Raw genomic sequence first — 18668 nt, 5'->3', positions numbered from 1 at the left:
CAGCCTGATGCTCCATGGTGGAGTTGTGGTCTACGAGAGATAGGAGGTGGTATCTGAGATTTGGCACTCAGCCTCCGCAATGTACAGGTCAGTCCGCCAGACTGCAACAACACCATCCCCTATCAGCAGGCTTAATTACAAAGATAGGGTTAGATCTGATAGCATGGAATGCAGTCAATTCAGAGGGAGATGGGTTGGGGTGGGTGGAGGTGTGGCAGAGAGATTGAGGCAACCTATGTCACATCAACAGTTCTCAATGAACACGTAGAGTGCAGGTAAGAGGCCTGAAGGAGGAATCTAGGTGGAGGGAGAGAGTTGGAGGTACGCGAAGGGATCTGTGTGACGGGGAGAGGACTCTTGTCCAAGAAATGGACACAGAGGTGAAGGCAACGGAAGAAGAGTTCAATGTCATTACATGCCCAAAATTCATTGAGGTTGAGGCCAGAGAGGAATAAAACTAAGACTCTTGCTGAGTATAGAATGTTCAGCATCAGAGAGTAGGAGGTCAGAAGGGATAGTAAATACATGATAGGAGGCAGGGTTGGGAGAGGGGATGGTTTATTTTCCTTTCAGGCATTAAAGGACACAAGATGCACCGATTCAGAGACACTCACACTTCGTACCATCTCTCCCCTTGCGTTCCTTCTGACTCCATTCTCTCTCATTTGGAACAGTGTCCTAGATACATCATTCCAAGAAAGCATGGTATTCCAACTTTAGAGACCTTCTGTAATGTCGATGAATGAAATGTTTATATTGTACAGTCTATGACAGGCAGCATAAACACTATGGCAATTAGTTTAATCTTAACTTCAGAACATAAAGTTTGAAGTTTTACTTCAGAAGAATCTCTGTTGGGCCTTAATTATTCACAGTATTCATTAACAGCTTGGACAACGGCGAAAGTCAAATATCCAAATTTGCTGACAACACAAAATTGGGCAGCAATGTAGACGTTGTTGATACAGCATAAAATTATAACAGGAACAGGTTAAGTGAATGGGCAAAGTTGCAGCAGGTGGATTTTAAGATGAGCAAGTGTGAGGTTATCGATTTCTGACCAAAAAATTTTTAAGTGGATGTCTGACGAAATTTGGGGATTTAGGTGCATAGCTGTTTAAAATGTCACAAATAAATGCAGAAAATCATCAAGGTAGCTTTGGAATGCTGACCTTTATATCTAAAGAGATATGCAAAGGGTTGGAGCATGGGAATGCAGACGTAATACAGTTGGACCTGACTTAGAGTACTGTGAGCAGATCTGGGCACCATACATTAGGAAGGATGTTTTGGCCTTGGAGGGAGTTCAGTGCTGATTTACAAGGATGATTCCCGGACTTCAAGAGTTATGAGGATATATTAAACAAATTAGGTCTTTGTTCTCTAGAATTTAGAAGGCTAGGTCTTCAGGATATTACAAGGGAAGACAGGGTAAACAAACTATTTCCACTGGTTGAAGATTCTAGATCAAAGAGGTCTCGTCTAAAAAACAGGGCCAGGCCAGTCAGGAGAGATGTCAGAAAGCACTTCTCCATGCAAAGAGTAGTGGAGTTTTGGAATTCTCTTCCTCAAACAGTGGTTGATGTTAATTCAATTGTTAAATTTAAATCTGAGATAGACTTTTTTTTATTAAGCAAGGGTATCAAGGGATATGGACCCAAGGCAGGCATATGAAGTTATGTCACAGATTAGTCATGATTCTATTGATTGGCACAGTAGGCTTGAGGGGCTGAATAGCCTACTCATGTTCCTATATAACTTGAGTTCAGTTCAGGAGGTAGAACAGTCTCTACTCACAGGGGAATCAACTTTGTCCAGGACAACCAGTAACCTCAGCAGAAGTGGTTTCTGCTTTGTGAAACTTCCACGCCAGAAGCATTTGTTTAGAAATCTTCGAACTGTTAGAACTGAGAAAATTTTGACCAACCAGAATTCGAAAAGGTTCACACCAACGGACGCAAAAATCATAAAAACCATTTTCAGCAGTCCAAAGTAAAAACGGTAATGTGTCAGTTAAGTAGGAACTTAAAAGTTGGGATAGGAATGATGTTCCTCTGTAATTGATTCTCTGTAACTGGTGGTATTGAAAAACAGGCTGGAACTCTGAGATGAATCTTAGCCAAAAAATGTAAGTCCAAATTGCATCAAGATTTTTGGCTTAGCAGCTTTTCTCATCCTATGTAACCAAACAAACTTTATTAATTACCTGCCATACTCCACTTTCATTTTCAATTCCTGGAACAAATCGTCACTGAGCAGATATCTCAGAATTCACCAGCATCCCTTGCACCTGCTCCATCTTTAAAAACCCATTGTGCACCCAGAGAAGCACTGTCAATCAGAGATGCCCTGAACAGCTCCTGACACATCGTCCGAATTACAAATCCGGTTCCCCACCCCCTGCCAATCTAGTTTAAACCGTACAGCTCGAGGAAACCTCCCTCCCAGGATATTTGTGCCCTTCCGGTTCAGATATAACCCGTCCTTCCTGTACAGGTTCCACCTTCCCCAGAATGTGCTCCAAGTATCTACATGATGGAAGCCCTCCCTCCTACACCAGCCCTGTAGCCACGTGTTGAGCTGCACTTTTTCCCTATTTCTTACCTCATTATCACGTGGCACTGGTAGTAATCCAGAGATAACTACCCTGTTTGTCTTGGACTTCAGCTTCCAATCTAACTCCCTGTACTCGTTTTTCACGTTCTCAGTCCTTTTTCTACCTATGTCATTGGTACCGATGTGTACCATGACGGCTGGTTGCTCACCCTCCCCCTTAAGGGTCTTGAAGACACAATCCGAAACATCACGGACCCTGGCACCCGGGAGGCAACGTACCATCCGTTCATCTCGTTCGCGTCCACAGAACCGCCTGTCTGTGCCTCTTACTATTGAATCCCCCACTACAATTGCTCTCCTATTCTCCCCCTTCCATTCTGTGCCACAGGGCCAAGCTCAGTGCCAGAGACCTGTCCGCTATGGCCTTCCCCTGGTACGTCGTCCCGCCCAACAGTATCCAAAATGGTATACTTATTATTGAGGGAAACAGCCACAGGGGATCCCTGCACTGTCTGCCTATTCCCTTTCTCCTTCCTGACAGTCACCCAACTACCTTTTTCCTGTACTTTGGGTGTGACCACCTCCTTATAAGAGTTGCCAGTCTCAGTTAATTCTGTCTTGCCTTGCTGCTTAGCACAGACACAAAGCCAGAAAGCTTTACATGGTTGTTTGCAGTCCACAATCAAGTCAGGGGCAGCTTCAATACCAGTCCAGCAACTAGGACACAGTCAGTCAGCTTCTTGGGGTGTCAGGGTCAGGTTCATCTAAGGGGTGAGGAGTCGAATGCTGGGCAGCCAGCCACCTGTTTTGACACCTTCTGCCCTATTGTGAGTTGTTTTCTCCTGGAATAAGAGAAAGTGAGTGATTAACAAGGTAAAAAAAGTGGTTGGCACAACTATTGGAACTGGTACAGGTGGGGCAAGAGTGCAGAATTGTACTGAGTAGACAATGCAGGGGCCACACAGAGTTAATAGTTCAGAGGTCCAGGCGTGAGGCGAGTGAGTGAGAGGAGCTTTTGCAATGCGATAGAAAGAGTGGTTGAGCATCAGCCTTGTTGGGAAATGGATGCACTATAAGATATAGCATGAGTACGAGGTAGCAGAGGCAGATGGTGGCTCTTATATGTTGAATTCAAGGTGGTCATTTGTATTTTCCATACTCTAATGGATATTCCTCCAGTTGGCTGAGATTGCATTGATCGAGGTGGCAATCTTGGACCAGGCCTGCAGGGTCTGATGTCAGTCTTGGAGGAAAGGGGCAGCCCTCCCCTGCACTACACCACCAAACCGGACTTCCGGGTGCCTAACTGCAAAGTGGGATGCCAAAATCTCCACGTCTGTCATTTCTTGGGTAAATACAAAGAAACATACATGGCAGTTCCAGACTGACAGGGCTTGTCCAGCTGAGCAACAGCCTTTTAGATTTGGCGCTGGTGAAAGGAATGCTGATATCCAAGCAGTAGTGAGTTCCTCCAGCTGTGGTGAGTGGCAGCATTAGGCTAGCGTTAACGAGAGGGGCACATAGAGGAGGGCAGGTATTTATGTATAAATGGTTTCATTAAATATTACATCAAATAATGATATTCATTTGATCACACCATACGGCAGATATTTCTGCTTTCTACTTTCTATTTAAACCACAATGTTTATTCAAAGCATAATTTACCTTGTATCGCTATAATGAGTAACGGAGTCAGTTAAGTTTATTGAAATATTTTGCAGCATAATTTACCAGTTTTTTTTCCAGATAAATAAGATAAGTTCATTTACCAGAAGTTTAATAAGCTATCTTTCCACTGCTTGTAATTTCCACTGTATTCCCCACTAGGAATTGAGAAATACCTTCAATAAATGAGGTACATGTATTGCCTAACCAATATAAACATCTGAAGTATTTACTGGCTGTTTAGTGCCATTTGCACTGTAATGCCACGTTGATCAGCGGTGTTGCTATCAAAGCCAGCTTTCACCTTAGCAGCAGCATTGCTTTGTTGAATGAGAAGACACCATTAAAAATAGACAACTGGGATCAGCAACTGTTGACAGTTTTACATTTGGCCTGTAGCTAGTTGCAAGAGACCTTCATTTGGAGAAGCTGGCAAAACAAGTATATATTAAAATATTTGATGGCTTTGGTGCTATGAACTCATCCCACAGAATAAGCAGGACAAAATCCCAACTTAGCAACCTCGTGTTGTGCTAAAGCATCAACTCTTATATTGGATAGAGATTACCATTAATAAGATCTTTTTGTCATAACCGAACAAAGACAAGTCTTCAGTCTATGAGAAGACAGAACCAATTAGTTTTCACATTTAATAAAAGTATTTCAAACACTGGTGAATAAAAACCATGACAACCTTGAACACATATGACATTTTAATAAATACTCCTGGTTACTAATGTTTCATTGGTATTTACCAGGAACGGTAAGTGAAACACTGGGAAAATTGTCTCCGTTCGGGAGTTCTGAACAGAAAATTTGTTGAAAAGGAAGGTCACCAAATTTGAAACTGCAGTCACAATGACATCACATTGTGAAAGAGTCAAACTGACCCACAGCACCCCATTCATGTCTTACCCTTCCCAAAAGCAGTGAATGAGAATCATCCGGAAGTGTTTTTTTTCTCCATTTGTTAAGATGACTAGCGTACATCTGTCTGTCGTGGCTCATTCTAACATACCAATTAGAAAAAGGTCTAGACTTGAATGTGATGGCAACTGGTATTCCTCACCAACAAAAAAGAATAAGCTGTCAACAAGAGGATAGCTGTGAACATCAATTACCAGAGCGAAACAGCAAGTGCCCATTAAAAGTAGACTCAGTTATCATTGTTTCCCTTTAATGTAATTAATACAATAATGACAACATATTCATTTAACATTGTAAGTTTCACTTTAACATTCTTTGTCACAGGCTCGCTGTTGTTACCTTTTACCTCTATTTATATGGATTCTTTTTCTTGACTTCCCGATAACGGTGGTCTCTTTTTTTCCTACTGGCATTATGCAATCTCCAATAAATACAGCAATTCTAACTCCCTGTTTTTCTTTTTTAACTTTTCTAAACGTGTTAGTACAATTTACTTCACTACAAACTGAGAGAATGATTATTGGACTCACAGGATAACAAAAGCTTTCAACAAAAGCCAGATAGCGATCTGTTTAACAATAAATTTCTCATCTTTAATTGTTTAAAAACATTTGATCCACATTTTAATAGGATTTGGAATGATGATAGATTGGCCAAATCACAATAAACATTGACATTAGGTAATTGTAATACCTTAAAAAAAATTCTCCTTGTATGCAAACAGGATTGGCAATGGCAATATTTCTTGCCCATCCTAAATTGTCCTTGAGGAACTGTTGGTGAGCCACTTTCTCAAACTGCTGCAATCTGGGAGAGAGGAGGTACACTCAGTGCTGTTGGAGGGATTTACAGGGTTTCAGCCTGGCGACAGTGTAGAAGCTGACATATGTTTCCAAGCTAGGATGGTGTGTCGTTTGGTGGGGAATTTACACAGAAATGTGTTCCCATGTATCAAATGCTCTTGACCTTCAAGATGGTAGAGATCACAAGTTTAGAAGATGCTGGAGAGGGACTTGGTGAGTTGCTGCAGCACAGTTCATAGATGGTATGCACTGCAGCCATTGTACATTTTGTGGTGGAATGAATGTTTAAGATGATAGATGGATGTCTTGGATGCTGTAAAGTTTCTTAGTATAGCTGGAACAGCCAGGCATTCCATCTCACTACTGACTTATGACAAGTAGCTGCTGGGATGTTAAGACATTGGACACTTTAAAGGGTTAAGACTTTAAGGGGTTATTCATCACAGAATTCTCTGCCTCTGACCTGCTCATTGAATCACTAATATTGCTGCGCTAGTAAAATGTCTGGATAATGATAACACCTAGGATGTTGATAGTGGGAATTCAGTAATGGTAATGCATTGAATGTCAAGTGATTAGTTTCTTTCTTGTTGAAGATGGTCATTACCTGGCACTTTTGTAGATGAAAATTATTTGCTACTAATTAATGTTGAATGTCTGAAAGCTGTTTTGGGTCTCCCTGCAGGCGGACACAGGCTGCTTCAGTATCTGACGAGCGGTTGTGCAATTAGTAAACATTCCCACTTCTGACATCATCACAGGATCTCAGAATTATTACTGTGCAAAAGGAGGACATTCGGCCCAGTGTGCTTGCACTGAGATCTAGGACCAATCTCTTGCCCTTTCCCGATATCTCTGCACGCCACTACTTTCCAAAAACCGTCCAATGCTCTCTTGAATGCCTCAATTGAACCCACCTCCATCAATTTTACTGGCAGTGCATTCCATACACTACCAACTTGCCTTGGTAACTTTACGTGCCAATAATCGCTTCAAGACTTCTTCCTTATCAATTTTGATCCCTTCGAGTAACGGTTTCTGTCTTTTATGTTAGAGGACAGGTAACTGATGAAGCAGCTGAATTTGGACCTAGCACACTGATGTGCAGCAGTCAGTATCCTCAGCTGTTTCGTGACATCCTACGGAATGAATTGTATTATATGAAGACTGACATAAGCAGCAGTGATGTGTTGGGAATGTGGTTATTGGCCTTCAACAGCTAGAGCAATCTTTAGTGCTAGGTATGAGTCCAATCAGTAGAGAGTTTTCTATCAAATCCCAATAACATAAATTTTACTAGTGTTGAGTTCAAGAAGAAATTAGTCAGAGGTTTTCTGTGTAATTAATGTCCAGTATCAGGTGATCATAATTTAAGAACACTCATTGCAACTGAGTTGTTAATATATTGTGGTTCATGTGAAAAAAATGCAATGCTGCTTTACAGCTTCTAAGGCTAGATCAAATTTAATTCGAAATGGTACTAGTTCCTCGGTTTCATTTATTTAAGTATATGTGTTTAAATTATTTTATATTTTACCTTACTGCTTCTGTAATTTAATTTTGGGCATCTTTAATTGAGTGAATGTCAGTCTAATAAATTTGGAAAGTGGAGTTAATTTGTCAGTCAAGAACTTCACAAAACCAGACTTCAAACATGTAAAAGTTCCAAGTATCAAGCATGTTTCAAATTGCTTCATTAGATTTCTGCAGAACATTTGCATACAGCTCTGAGAATTCCTAGAAAATGGTGATTCTTCACAGGAACTGGCAACTTTAGGATATTACTCAGGGTTAACTGACAACAACAGCTGTATTATATAGTGGGGTTAGGCAACATCCAGCCAATATGGTATTAACAGCAGCTATGAGCACGGACGATAGCAGTAAGACTTTTGGGCCCTGACAGGTTCACAGGATGTAGTGCTAAATAAAGTTAATTATTAAGCCAAGATATTAAAATCGAGTTATGTCACTGACATTGGCTCAACAATGTATAAGTGTTCAGGTGTATCCTGCCCAGAAAAAGAACAGGAACAATTTGACTATCATCCTAATAAACTCTCTTAAGCACCTGTAAAATGATAGAATTAGTTATCTAAGAGCTGTTTTAAGTAGCAGTATTTTCAGAAGTGGACTCAATTTTTCCTGCCATCTTCAAAGATTTAGAGTCATAGAGTCATACAGCAGGAAAGCAGGCCCTTTGGCCCAACTCGTCCACGCGGACTAGGTTCCTAAACTGAACTAGTCCCATCTTTCTGCATTTAGCCCATATCCCTCTAAACCCTTCCCATCCAGGTACCTGTCCAAATGTCTTAGGTTTTACAGGACATTTGTGAGGCCACTTTTGGAGTACTGTGTGCAGTTCTGGTTGCCCTTCTATAGGAAGGATTTTGTTAAACTGGAGGGAGTTCAGAAAAGATTTACCAGGATGTTGCCGGGAATAAAGTGATTAAGCTATAAAATTAGGCTGGATAGGCCAAGACTCTTTTTCACTGGAGTATAGGAGGTTGAAGGGTGACCTTATTGAGGTTTATAAAATCATAAGTGGCATAGATAGGGTGAAAACCAAAGGTGTTTTTCCTGAGGTAGGGGAGTTAAAAATAAGGGGCATATTTTTAAGGTGAGAGGAAAAAGATTTAAAAACAACATGAGGGGCAACTTCTTTACACAGAAAATGGTTAGTGTGTGGAATGAGTGGATGCAGGTACAGTTACAATGTTTAAAATACATTTAGATAGTACATGAATAAGAAAGGTTTAGAAGTATATGAGCCAAATGCAGACAGGTGGGACTGGTTTAGTTTGGGAGCACGGTCGGTGTGGACTAGTTGGACCAAAGGGTCTGTTTCCATGCTGTATGACTCTAAACGTTGCAATTGTACCTGCCTCTACCACCTCGTCAGGCAGCTCATTCTATACATGCACCACACTCAGTGTGAAAACATTGCCCTTCATGAAGCAGGCCATGAGCCAAGTATACTTGCAATTGTAGTTAGATAAGGAATTCCAGAATTATGCTACAATTAATATCCATAAGGATTTGTACCAACTGATCACAAGCTAATAACAGGGAAGTCCAATAAGGAGCACTTAGACAACATGGGCACAGTCCTGAGATGTTTTTCCCAGGTGGGAGGGAAGGGAAAAATGTGTGTTCTGCACCCCAAGTGACCTACTTGGGCTACAGAGTCGACAAGACTAGATTACACCTATTGAAAGATAAAGCGAGGACAATCAAAGGTACCACGGCTCCGATGTCTGTACAGGAGCTTGGGTCTTTCCTTGGGCAGGTGATTCATTACAGAAAGTTCATGCATAACCTGGTCTCCATTCTGGCACCCTTATGTCAACTCTTAAAAATGGGTCAGCCTCGGAAATGGTCACGTATCCAAGCTACTGTTTTCAGGGAAGTGAAGAAACAGCTATCATCCTCTAAGGTGATGGCACATTGTGCTCCCAAGCAAGATCTGGTATTGACATGTGATGTCTCCCTATATGGATTGGGGTAGTGTTACATCATAGGTGGCCCAATGGAGAGGAACACCCAATAGCAAATGCATCCAGGACTTTGGCTAATGCAGAGCATTAATACGCCCAGATAGAGAAGGAAGGTTTGGCAGTCATATTTGGAGTCAGGAAATTCCACCAATAACTTTAAAAACGTAAATTTATAATAATAATGGACCACAAACCCCTGCTAGGTCTACTTAAAGAGGACAAGGCAGTGCCACCCATAGCTTCAGGCTGAATTCAGTGGTGGACTCTAATAATAAGTGCATTTAGTTACAAGATGGAATGTTGTCCGGGAGTGTGGGATGCATTCAGCTGCCTTCCGTTGGCAAAAACATGGCCGATGGTCCTGCCACTGGAAGAGTCTATAATAGTTTTAAATTTTCTGGACACACTTCCAGTCACAGCTGACAATATCAGACTTTGGACTCAGAAAGATCTGATCCTGCAAAACTGAAACAGCTAGTGGTGACAAGTGAAACCAAAGGGCCATCACAAACAGAATTGAAACCTTATTGGACCCAGAAAGACCAGATCACAATACAGCACAGCAGCATGTTATTATGGGGAGCAAGAGTGATTTTTCCGAGCAAAGGTCACTGCCAGATACTGGCTAAACTCCAGCAGACTCATCCAGGGGTTTCCAAAATGAAGATATTGGTGAAAAGTTATGTCTGGTAGCCAAATTGGATGCAGACAAAGCCGCATTGGTGGGGCAGTATCCAGAGTCCCAACAGGCATAAAAATTAACGCCAGCAGCTCCCCCACATTCGTGGGAATGGCCAAGTAAACTCTGGATAGAGTTTAAATACAACAATAGAGTCCAATAAATATAACTTTTCCTTGATAAAGTGTTCGATAAAGTTGTGTTGGGTCTTCCCCGACTCTTGTCCCCTTTAGTCTATCTCACCACGTAACATGCCCGAGTTAAAAACGGTTATTACAAACTGATCAAGGTTAGTCAAGATACCTTTATCCACCTTTCACTTTACCACATTGTGTATGGACCGATGGTCCATTGTGGATTATGGCTACCTTAGCTGCATGTTATACTGTAGTATATGAAGGTTAATGAAATTATGGATTCAGCATTATTCCACAGAAAGCAATTCTGTCTAGTTTAGGTTAGCAACTAAAAAGCCAAATTGTTATTATTTCATGTCTTATACAATCTGTTGGTCGAAGTGACTTATTTTTAATTACACATTTTAATTTATTTTAAAACAGCATTTTGATACCTGTTTGTCGGCATTTATATGTTAAATCCATTTCTATGATAATCGAGGAGACCATTTATTCCCAAGTTGATCAGGTAGTTACGCAAGCTTTCCACTTTTCTGATATCTCATTTTTAACTTTTATGATGGCAGGAGAGATAAGAAAGGGAGGGGTGGGGAGGAAAGGAGGGAGGAAGGAAGGGAAAAGAAAAGAAAAGGAGAATAAAAGAGAGACATATTAAGAGGGGAAAAGAAGGAAAGACAACTTGCTTTCATATAAGGTCTTTTCTAACTAGAGGATGTCCCAGAGCAGTTTGCAACAAACAGCACACTTTGAAAGTGTTGAAATATACAATTATGAAATAGTACGTATCTTTACCTGTCCTCACTAAAACGCCGACCAACAAAGACCTTGCATTTGTCAGCTGGAAGACAGGCAGCTAGCAGAGGCACGGTTCGCAGTACTCGACTCCCCTGATTTAAGAAAAGGACATAGAGTATTCAGAGTTTTAAGCCAGTACATTAGAAAATCTCTCACTTTAGTTAACACATAAATCTGTTCTCAAATAATGAGATTGTATTTTACCTGAAAAGTGGCTTCTGGTGGGTCAGCAGCACCTGCCAGCTAGTACGGTATAGCCCGTTAGGTTAATTAAAGGACTAATTGGGATACCATTTAACCTGCCACCTGGATTTTCCCACCAGGCCCACCCCAGTGTGACCACAGCCACCACATGGAATAGTGAAACCTTCCTGGTACCAGACCAGAGAGGCCAGGGCTACACTCAGCAATGCAGATCAACACAGATCTGCTGGGTACTAAAAGGCCACAGCCACAGACCATCCTACGAAGGTACTCCCCCCTCAGCAATATTGATGTAACTTTGATACCTTTTATTCCATTTATACACCATTATGAATGTGAGTTTTTCCAAGACAGTAATGTTTTAAGATGTCTCTGTATTCCAATATAAAATGGAATAAAGGAGAGGAGTTGCGTCTGACAATTAGCTGATGTGACCTAGATGTCATTGGGACCAAGTCATGTTCCATTGAAAGCCAAGGGGCAGCTTTCAAACGTAGACACACACACAGAGGAACAGCTGTAGGCAAACAAACAGACCTTCAAATTTATTGATGTGGAGATCATGGACACGGACAGACAGAAATTGAGAGAGGGGACCGGGGGGGGGGAGGTGCTGTTGGTCAGAGAGTAAGCACGAGAGGCCAGGAGAGAGAGAGAGAGAGAGAGACCGAGAGAGAGAGAGGAAAAAAAAACAAAAGACAGAGACAGACAGAGAAAAACAGATAATAAGAGAGAGAGATGCATAGACAGACAGTCCCAGCGAAAAAGACAGCAAAATAGCAACTGCTGAGAAATAAACTATTTTCTTCTCGCCACCAGGTAGGAGCTCATTCTCTGTTTGAAGTCACTGGAGTTGTAGAGATTTGAGGACACTGGAAGATTTGTCCTGGATAACAGATGGAGTCGCCAGAGAGGGCTTTGCTTTTAAAGAACAGCTCAAAATTCTTAGAAGACATTAGGTGGGCTCTGGACATTGTGTCTCAGTAAAATTGGGAGAAACAAGTCTATTGAAAGCTGTGTGCAAGTTTGGATGGCTTTTTGTAAAGACTGTTATCCTGTCTTGAATGTAGTGTAATGCTGAAATGCAACAATTGTTTTTTGATGTTAGAAAGTTTATGGGGATATCTTTCCTGCAGATTAATGTATAAGTTGCCAACTAAGTAATGTTTAGTCAATGTTGATTTTAGTTTGTCTGTTATAGTAAAAGTCTTAAAATGTGAAACCTTGTTGAGCTATACACTCCTTGTTTCAAAAGTAAATCAGTCTCCCCAGGAATTGTGACAAATTCTTCTCAGGGGCCTCTCCACCACATTGGAAGCCCCATTTTTCCTAGTGAGGCTGCAAACCACACAGTCTTCGGCCTTCCTCGAGGTATTCCCGGTTCAAGAGCCTGCCAATGGAATACCTGCAGGAGAGTCCCTTAATTGGCTGCTTCTTCAAGGAACCTCCTCCAGGGTGTTGTCAAGACAACTTCTGGAATTGAGACTGACTAAAATTCAACCCCAAAAATGAGAGAGTTGATTTGAGATTTCCTCCTAACCTGCCATCTTTCAAGTTCCAAGACATTTATCTAAACAAATCTGCCTGCAGTAACGATCAAGGAAACTTACTCTTTCTGGATTTATTAGTAGGTTGCTGCAGATTGGACGTAGTTAGAGGGAAAATAATTAAATAATATTAATTATCTGTCATACTTCCACAACACCAAAGTTCTCTTTTCAGAAAGGAACTAAACAAAAAAGGGTGACATCATATTCAATCAGGCTGTTGATCATAGCTGGATAGAGCACCAACATGCTTGAAACAGAGCAGCAATTTTCAATTTAAAAGTGTTAATCTGTGCACGGGCTAATCATGAACCTCACGACTGCTATCATAATAATTTTAAAAACTTTAGTTATTACCAGAAATTCAATTAAACTGGCAGTGAAGAATCTCTCTCAGAGTTGTAATCCTAGTTTTGTTCATTCTATTTGATAAATTAATTTGGAATTCATGGATTTAGTCAAGTAAGTACAATTTTACTCACATAGAAAATTCTTAGTTTCTCTTCATATTCTATGCATTATCCTCCCAGATAAATGAGAATTATTTTCTTCCACTAGATCTCCTGCACCTGTGCTATTTAATTTATCAGGGCAGTACATGGCAGAATGTAAATTCCTTCTGCAATCTGCACCCATTCTGCTCTGCAATTACCTTCCAAAATAAACACTTACAACATAACACAATCATTTTTTCTTCTCCAAGTGAAGAAATCTCCATCATAATGCAATTGTCCACAGCCTAACTCTATCAAGAACTCATGTCCAATTTATACTATTGATAATTAACAACATGATTACACCTACCTGCAAAATTGTTTGTACCTCCTGACACACTTTGTTATACTTTCATGGTCAAAGTTTTCCATTTAGGAGTGGACTGTATTAATGTGATAAATTTTACAAGTTATTGAGATAATTTATTTTCTTTTTAGCTATTTTACAGCAATCAATTGACACAAGCTTTCAAGTAAGTTGCCTGACTGTTCCTTCAGGTAAATTTGATAAAACAGTAACAAACACTGACAAAAACAGGTGTTGCTGGAAAAATTCAGCAGGTCTCGCAGCATCCGCAAAGAAAAAAAATCAGAGTTAGCGTTTCGGGTCTGGTGACTGGGTTCTGAGGAAGGGTCACTGGACCCAAAACGTTAACTCTGATTTTTTTTCCACAGATGCTGCCAGACCTGCTGATCTTTTCTAGCAACTTCTGTTTTTGTTGCTGATTTACAGCATCTGTAGTTCTCTCAGTTTTTAACAAACACTGACAATTTGAAGGACAACATCTTAAGAGTTTATGGTGTGGAAGTAGGGTTGCCATCCATACTTCATCCAAGTGCATCATACACAAAGTGATGCGAGGGATGGATTGATGACTTTACCACAGAATAGCACTCCAAGCTCAGTAAAGTCTAATGCAATTTTCTTCAATGATGTGTGGTCAAAGTCAAACATAAATGGCTTCCTGCCAGATCTTCGGTGACATACCTAACCCTGGATGATTTCATAGCGACACTTATCCAACCATCTGACTGTACTTACTTAATATTTCTCAAATTATCCTGACCAAGGAAAAAGTGATGGATGTTTTGCTATTACTAAATCGTACTGCTCTTATAAAGGCTGGATAAACCAGTCACCTCTAACATAACATAATACATTAGATCCCCTGACATTTGACTCAAATAACAGCGTCAAATGTCTGGAAAGGGAAATTACACTGAAGGTCACTGCAGCGGGTTTCAGAGCAATAGAGATAATGATATGTTACTGTGACGGGGTGTGCAAATGGCAATGGGTGGGAGAACCAATTCCTGGCAAGCTTACATATTTCATGATAACTGCATCCGATGTACAACTGAAAAGCACTTGTGGAAATCTCAATTGATTCATATGATATGGTTTCCTCTTGTAGTTTCCCATAGTCCTATTCCTGTTAGATGGCTGCTGATTTATGTCCCATCAGCATAATCTTACTCACCTCTGCTGGATGCTGAACTATATACAGACAGGTGGAGACATTCAGCGGATGAACTGGTAGGAATGGGCAGAGACAAACCTTCTGAGGGCGGCTGCAATTAAATAAAAAATAATGCTAGTCAATGTGTACAATATGAAAGGAGAAATATTGCTAACAGCTAGCCATAGAAACAAGACAGTTATTTCTTTTTGAGGGCACCATCACATTTAGACGCCATATCTTGTTCAACTATAATTTTGTGTTTTATATATGCTTGTAAGAAAATGCATTGGAAAGATAAAAGGGTTTTTCTCCCATTTCTCAAACCTTAAGAAAACCTAAAAGGGTCATAGTTCTTGGTCACAAAGTGTAACTGCACGTTTAGTTAAAGAACATCTCCTACTTCGATGCCACCGCTCAGGTACTCCAGGAAATATGTCAGGGTAGCACCAGGAATCATATGCATTCCACACCCCAAAATAAGCATTTGTAATCCTATATTAGATTAATACCATAGGAGATCAGTTTTATCTGCATAATAAACAAAAATAAATCTTTGCATCTATGCAGCACATCTCACTCGAGAGGCCTCAAAACACCATTCATTGAAATACCCAATCACTGTTGTAAAACAGGAAATGTGGCAGTCCCCAAAGTGATCATACTATCTACTTTAACAGCATTGATACATAATCTTGATCTTGAATTAATCTGCTCTTCGCCAACTAGTGTCATGGCATCCTCAGAGAAGCAGGGTCTCAGTTCATGTTAATTTGAAAGATGGTTTCACACAGTGACTCCATTACCAAATTGGCAGGTGAGTTTATGCGCTCAAGTGTTTGGGGTAGAACTTCAAATCTTTTGGCTCAGAGACAAGAGTACTACCATTGAACCGAGGCTTATAAACTTACATCCGGTTTATGGATTAAAGGATGGAAACAAGGAACAAAAATGTCAATAGGAGTCATAGGTATTTGTTCAATATTTTATCATTAATATGACTAATATTTAGGATAATGGCCCACCTCGTAAAGAATCCAATATTAATTTTTTCTCTGAGATCTATTATTAGAAATAAATTTATGTTTCATTTCATTTTCTGTTGCATTTCAAATTAGTTTATAATGCTAATGTTCAACGAACATTAAAATAATTATGTTCAATTTGGGCCTTAGACATTTTCTGATTAACTCGTGCTTTACATTTTATTAAGTTAATTGCATCTGCAGATATACCAATCTTACCTGACCAACGATGTTATAAAGTTACAAATTACGTAGGTTGTAGGCATCATAAAGTGACTAACAGAAAAGCTACCTAAATTGCAGCTGATTCAGAGGAGTGAGGATGATTACATGAAACTTTATTCAGTGTAGCGTTGTTAGGGATTTATGCCCTTTAATTGATTTAGGGATTGCTACTAGCCATTATCTCCAGAATTTTTAAAAAATATAGACCAAAATGTGGACAAACAAATCTGAAATTTGCTCCAAATGAATGACATAAACTTAGAGATAGTAGGAACTGCAGATGCTGGAGAATCTGAGATAACAAGGTGTAGAGCTGAATGAACACAGCAGGCCAAGCAGCATCAGAGGAGCAGGAAGGCTGACGTTTCGGGCCTATACCCTTCTTCAGAAATCGTGGAGGGAACTTGTGCGCGGAGTCAGAGGAAGTAGGGGAGGTCCTACATAAACTTATTAGCCTCAGCATAAATAACAAAAGCTTATCTGTAATGTTGACATACCTGTATTCATGTTGACAGATAAGAATTGGCAGCACTAATAAAAACAAGTTCCACTTCTGGGTGGAAGTCAGAAAAAGGAAAGGAGCAGTCACATTATTGGAACTTTTCTTTTGACAAGAGATAGCAACAGAGACACTGAGGAGCAGATTGGGAGACAGATTTTGGAAAGGTGCAGAAGTAATAGGGTTGTTGTCATGGGCAACTTCAACTTTCCTAACATAGACTGAAACCTGCTAAGTGCAAATAGTTTGGATGCAGCAGATTTTGTCAGGTGGGTCCAGGAAAGATTCCTGACTCAATATGTAGATAGGCTGACTAAAGGGGAGGCCATATTGGATTTGGTGCTTGGCAACGAATCAGGCCAGGTGTCAGACGTCTTGGTGGGCGAGCATTTCGGTGACAATGATCACAACTCCCTGACCTTTACTATATTCATGGAGAGGGATAGGAACAGACGGTATAGGAAAGTATTTAATTGGGGGAGGGGGAATTACAATGCTGTTAGGCAAGAACTACTGAGCATAAATTGGGAACAGGTGTTCTCAGGGAAATGCACGACAGAAATGTGGAGGTTGTTTAGGGAGCAGTTGCTACAAGTACTGGATAGGTTTGTTCTACTAAGGCAAGGAAGGGATGGCAAGGTGAAGGAAACTTGGATGACAAGACATGTGGAACAGTCAAGAGGAAGAAGAAAGCTTACTTAAGGTTGAGGAAGCAAGGATCGGACAGGGCTCTAGAGGTCTACAAGGAAGCCAGGAAGGAACTGAAGAATGGACTTAAGAGAGCTAGAAGGGGGTATGAGAAAACCTTGGCGGGTAGGATCAAGGAAAACCCCAAGACGTTCTATGCTCATGTGAGGAACAAGAGGATGGCCAGAGTGAGGGTAGGGCCGATCAGGGATAGTGGAGGGAACTTGTGCACGGAGTCAGAGGAGCAAGATGGGATATACACACGTTTAATAAGGGAAGAGATTACTGTGCCTTTGGCGATGATCGTTGTGTCCTCACTGTCCACTAGAGTAGTACCAGAAGATTGAAGGGTGGCAAATGTCATTCCCGTGTTCAAGAAAGTGAATAGGGATAATCCTGGAAATTACAGACCGGTCAGTCTTACTTCTGTGGTGGGCAAATTATTGGAGAGGATTCTGAGAGATAGTATTTATTATTATTTGGAAAAGCACAGTTTGATTAGAAATAGTCAGCATAGCTTTGAGACGGGGAGGTCATGCCTCACAAGCCTTATTGAATTCTTTGAGGATGTGACAAAACACATTGATGAAGGTAGAGCAGTGGATGTGGTGTATATGGATTTTAGCAAGGCATTTGATAAGGTTCCACATGGTAGGCTCATTCAGAACGTAAGGAGGCATGGGATTCAGGGAAATTTGGCTGTCTGGATACAGAATTGGCTGTCCAATGGAAGACAGAGGGTGGTAGTAGATGGAAAGTATTCAGCCTGGAGCTCGGTGACCAGTGGTGTTCCGCAGGGATCTGTTCTGGGACCTCTGCTATTTGTGATCTTTGTAAATGACTTGGATGAGGATGTGGAAGGGTGGGTTAGTAAGTTTGCCGATGACACGAAGGTTGGTGGTGTTGTGGACAGCGTGGAGGGCTGTTGTAGGTTGCAACGGGACATTAACAGTATGCAGAGCTGGGCAAAGAAGTGGCAGATGGCATTCAACCCAGAAAAGTGTGAAGTGATTCATTTTGGAAGGTCAAATTTCAATACAGAATACAGGGTTAATGGCAGGATTCTCAGCAGTGTGGAGGAACAGAGGCATCTTGGGGTCCACGTCCATAGATCCCTCAAAGTTGCGACCCAAGTTGATAGGGTTGTAAAGAAGGCGTATGGTGTGTTGGCTTTCATTGGCAGGGAATTGAGTTTAAGAGCCGTGAGATCACGCTGCAGTTCTATAAAACCCTGGTTAGACCACACTTGGAATATTGTGTTCAGTTCTGGTCACCTCATTATAGGAAAGATGTGGAAGCTTCAGACAGGGTGCAGAGGAGATTTACCAGGATGCTGTCTGAACTGGAGGGCAGGTCTTAGGAGGAAAGCTAGGGCTTCTTTCATTGAAGCAAAGAAGGATGAGAGGTGACTTGATAGAGGTGTACAAGATGATGAGAGGGATTGATAGAGTGGATAGTCAGAGACTTT

General features: G+C 40.9%; 1 protein-coding gene across 1 annotated transcript in view; it reads right to left on the bottom strand.

The window, feature by feature from the left end:
• Window positions 1-18668, bottom strand: part of dtwd2 (DTW domain containing 2) — a 115018-nt gene that overhangs the window by 41069 nt on the left and 55281 nt on the right. The window contains exons 2-3 of the mRNA XM_020529554.2: window positions 14786-14876; window positions 11057-11151 (exon numbers count right to left, since the gene is read on the bottom strand). Of these exons, the coding sequence (XP_020385143.1) occupies window positions 11057-11151; window positions 14786-14876 (186 nt within the window). The remainder of the gene's footprint in view (window positions 1-11056; window positions 11152-14785; window positions 14877-18668) is intronic.

This window comes from Rhincodon typus, chromosome 3, assembly GCF_021869965.1.
Source record: "Rhincodon typus isolate 14 chromosome 3, sRhiTyp1.1, whole genome shotgun sequence".
NCBI classification, from domain to species: Eukaryota; Metazoa; Chordata; class Chondrichthyes; order Orectolobiformes; family Rhincodontidae; genus Rhincodon; species Rhincodon typus.
This window is presented reverse-complemented; position numbering and strand designations above follow the sequence as displayed.